Below are 2,812 nucleotides of genomic sequence, written 5' to 3' on the forward strand. Positions count from 1 at the left end.
AAGTTAAAGGAGTTTAGTATGTCAATATATCACAATTGAAAATAAAATATTTTAAACTAAACATGTAAACTCAGTAAGATAAAGTGGAAGACTATAAAGTTCTTAAAGGCTTTAATATGAGAAAAGTAATGACTAGAATAAAAACAATAATTTAAAAGGAGGTGCCACAGCGTCCCAACTTTTCAGAATACACGAAATCGTAACTTACATGCTATATTATAAAACTATTTTTACATTTATTTATTATTATCATTTTTCAATATCATTAGGGGTTCAGCGTATCAGATATCGGACAGTGAAAAGCTTCGTACTACTAAGAAATTATAGTATTGTTCCGGACTTGGCCAGGAAATGGATATGGCGGGAACTAATGAAAGATTAGGGTTTCCTTTAAGAACACTTTATTGGCTTCACTCCTATCACCAAGCTTATCACTGCTCTAATCACTCTCCTCCAACAGGAGCCTCTCGGTCCGAGGAGAGATTGATGGAGATCTCTCAGTGGTGCGGCTCGGGGTAGAAGGTGAATTCACCTTTTCCGAGCTCCCTGGGCGCGAAGGGTTTCCCACGCTAACCGTCCGGGACTGAGCGGTTGTACTGTCTCCCTCTTGGATTCGCACCCTCAAGGGTGGGTTTCCTTGCTGCCGCAACCGGCGCAACTGCACCTTTCGACCAGCGCGGCAACCACGTTTAGTTCGCCGCGGCCTAACGGGAGGGCTGCGTCCAGAAATGGCTACGCGCACCTCAGTTGGAGCGGGTCGATGGCGACGGCTGTCTGGTTGGAGGGTCGAATAGGCGGGCCGGAAGGGTAACTGGCTTCGCTGCAACGCCCTTCTCACCCTTTCACTATCAGCCGTGGCAGGCACTCGGCGCGGGGGTTGAGGAAACAGATCCCCTGCTGCTCGCACCACTACCGATCGGATCTTTCGGCGCGGGGAATCTGGGTGGCGGCCGGGCACTGTAAGTAAATAGCCGTTATTTGGCGCCACAAGAGGATTCCTCTGGTGCTTACTTTTGAGAGAGCTCCGTGGAAGGCTTTTCAGAGGTTCTCGTTGCGCTATAAGCTGCAATTTCAAATCCAAATTGAATGACCGTTGCACAGGCTCAAATCCCTGACTAGAGTGCAGTACGTCAACTTATTACCCACAGGTCATTCACAATTGTTTGTGTAGTTCGCCTGACGTATACGGGAATTTTAAATACCCCTGAGGTACGATGATCACCCGTTTAACCATCGTAGGACTCCCCAGGAGGGGTGCGGGTCATTTTCCCCGCAACAGGCTCCCCCGCTTAATCTTGGCCGTCTCGGCCAAGCAAAGGCCCTTTGTAGGGCGCTAAGCGGTTAACATGCACCACTCTAGGACGTCCCCGAGAATTCCTGGCAATGCGGTACACCACATCATTCAGCTTCGTTTGTATTTCATACGGCCCTTCCCAATCACTCTGCAGTTTAGGAGACAATCCTTTTTTTCGCTGAGGGTTGTAGAGCCAAACGGCTGAGCCAATTTGAAAATTGAGCAAATTTTGCCGTCTGTCATACCAGTCTTTAGCTGCAATACCGGCCACCAGAAGGCGCTTGCGAGCAACCTCATAAACGTCATTGAGTGCTTGCCGCAATTCGTCAACAAATTCCTCTGGATTGGTGCTATGTGGAGGTCTCCCACATCTCAAGTCCATGGGAAGCCTCAATTCCCTGCCAAAAAGCATCCTAGCAGGTGTATATCCTGTAGACTCCTGCACAGCAGACCGGTACGCCAAGAGAAAGTGAGGAAGTAGCAGATCCCAATCTCCTTGAGATTTCTCTACGACTTTTGACAAGTACTGGAGGAGCGTGCCATTGAGGCGCTCTACCATCCCATCCGACTGAGGGTGCAGAGGGGTGGTTCGGGTTTTCTCAGCTCCCAGTTCCTTCAGCATTTCTCGAAACACAGCGGAGTCATAGTTCCTCCCTTGGTCCGAATGGAATTCCCTGGGAACCCCGAAACGACTCACCACACAGTCCAGGAATGCTCTGCCAATGGTGGTAGTTGTCTGGTCAGGGATTGCCATTCCCTCTGGCCACTTTGTGAAGTAATCGACGAAGAGGACGATGTACTTGTTGCCCCTGGCTGTGATGGGTAGAGGCCCCAAAACATCAGAGGCCACACGCTCAAAAGGTTCCCCGGAAAGCTCCATTTGCAAAGGATGCTTAGTGCGCTTGGCTGGGCCTTTCTTAGCGGCACAGGGGGCGCATTCCTGGCAAAACCTTTTTACAGCAGCCCTTCCTCCAGGCGCGTAAAACCTCTGCTTGAGACGTTCCAAGGTTTTTGTGACACCAAAATGTCCGCCCGCTTTCGTGGAGTGCAATTCCTCCAATATTTCCGGAAGAATTTCATCAGGAAGCACCCACAGCCCCCGTTTCTTCCCTGGAAACCCATCCTGCCACCAATAAGTGATAAGATCATCCTCCAGGGATAGAGACTCATAAAGTCCCCAATATTGTTTGAGACGGTGAGTCTGTAGAGCTACATTCTTCCATTCCGGTTTGGCGGCGCATTCTAACCACTTTCTAACCTCTCGCAGCTCTGTGTTTTGCTTTTGAGCTGTCAAAATCTTCGGCAGAAAATCAGTCTCGATCGTCGCTCCACGAGCTAATTCTTCAAAGCCCGTGGTCTCGTGAGTGTCCACCGACAGACAGTGTCCACAATCAGCCTCTTCACAGGGACGCCTAGACATTGCATCTGCATTTGCATGGCTTTTCCCTGCCCGATGCACCAGCTGGAAGTTATACTGTGCAAGTTTTTCCAGCCAACGAGCTATCTGCCCTTCAGGCG

The 2,812-nt window shown here is 49.6% G+C and overlaps 1 protein-coding gene across 1 annotated transcript; it reads right to left on the bottom strand.

Moving 5' to 3' along the window:
- Positions 1-394: 394 nt before the first annotated feature.
- On the bottom strand, positions 395-1,255 carry LOC129809342 (uncharacterized). The gene is made up of 2 exons (XM_055859159.1): positions 1,012-1,255; positions 395-957 (listed from the first exon to the last, which is right to left on the bottom strand). Coding segments are annotated over exons 1-2 (519 nt in total). The 5' UTR covers positions 1,013-1,255; the 3' UTR covers positions 395-439.
- Positions 1,256-2,812: the final 1,557 nt, after the last annotated feature.

Source organism: Phlebotomus papatasi, unplaced genomic scaffold (genome assembly GCF_024763615.1).
Source record: "Phlebotomus papatasi isolate M1 unplaced genomic scaffold, Ppap_2.1 HiC_scaffold_64, whole genome shotgun sequence".
Taxonomy (NCBI): domain Eukaryota; kingdom Metazoa; phylum Arthropoda; class Insecta; order Diptera; family Psychodidae; genus Phlebotomus; species Phlebotomus papatasi.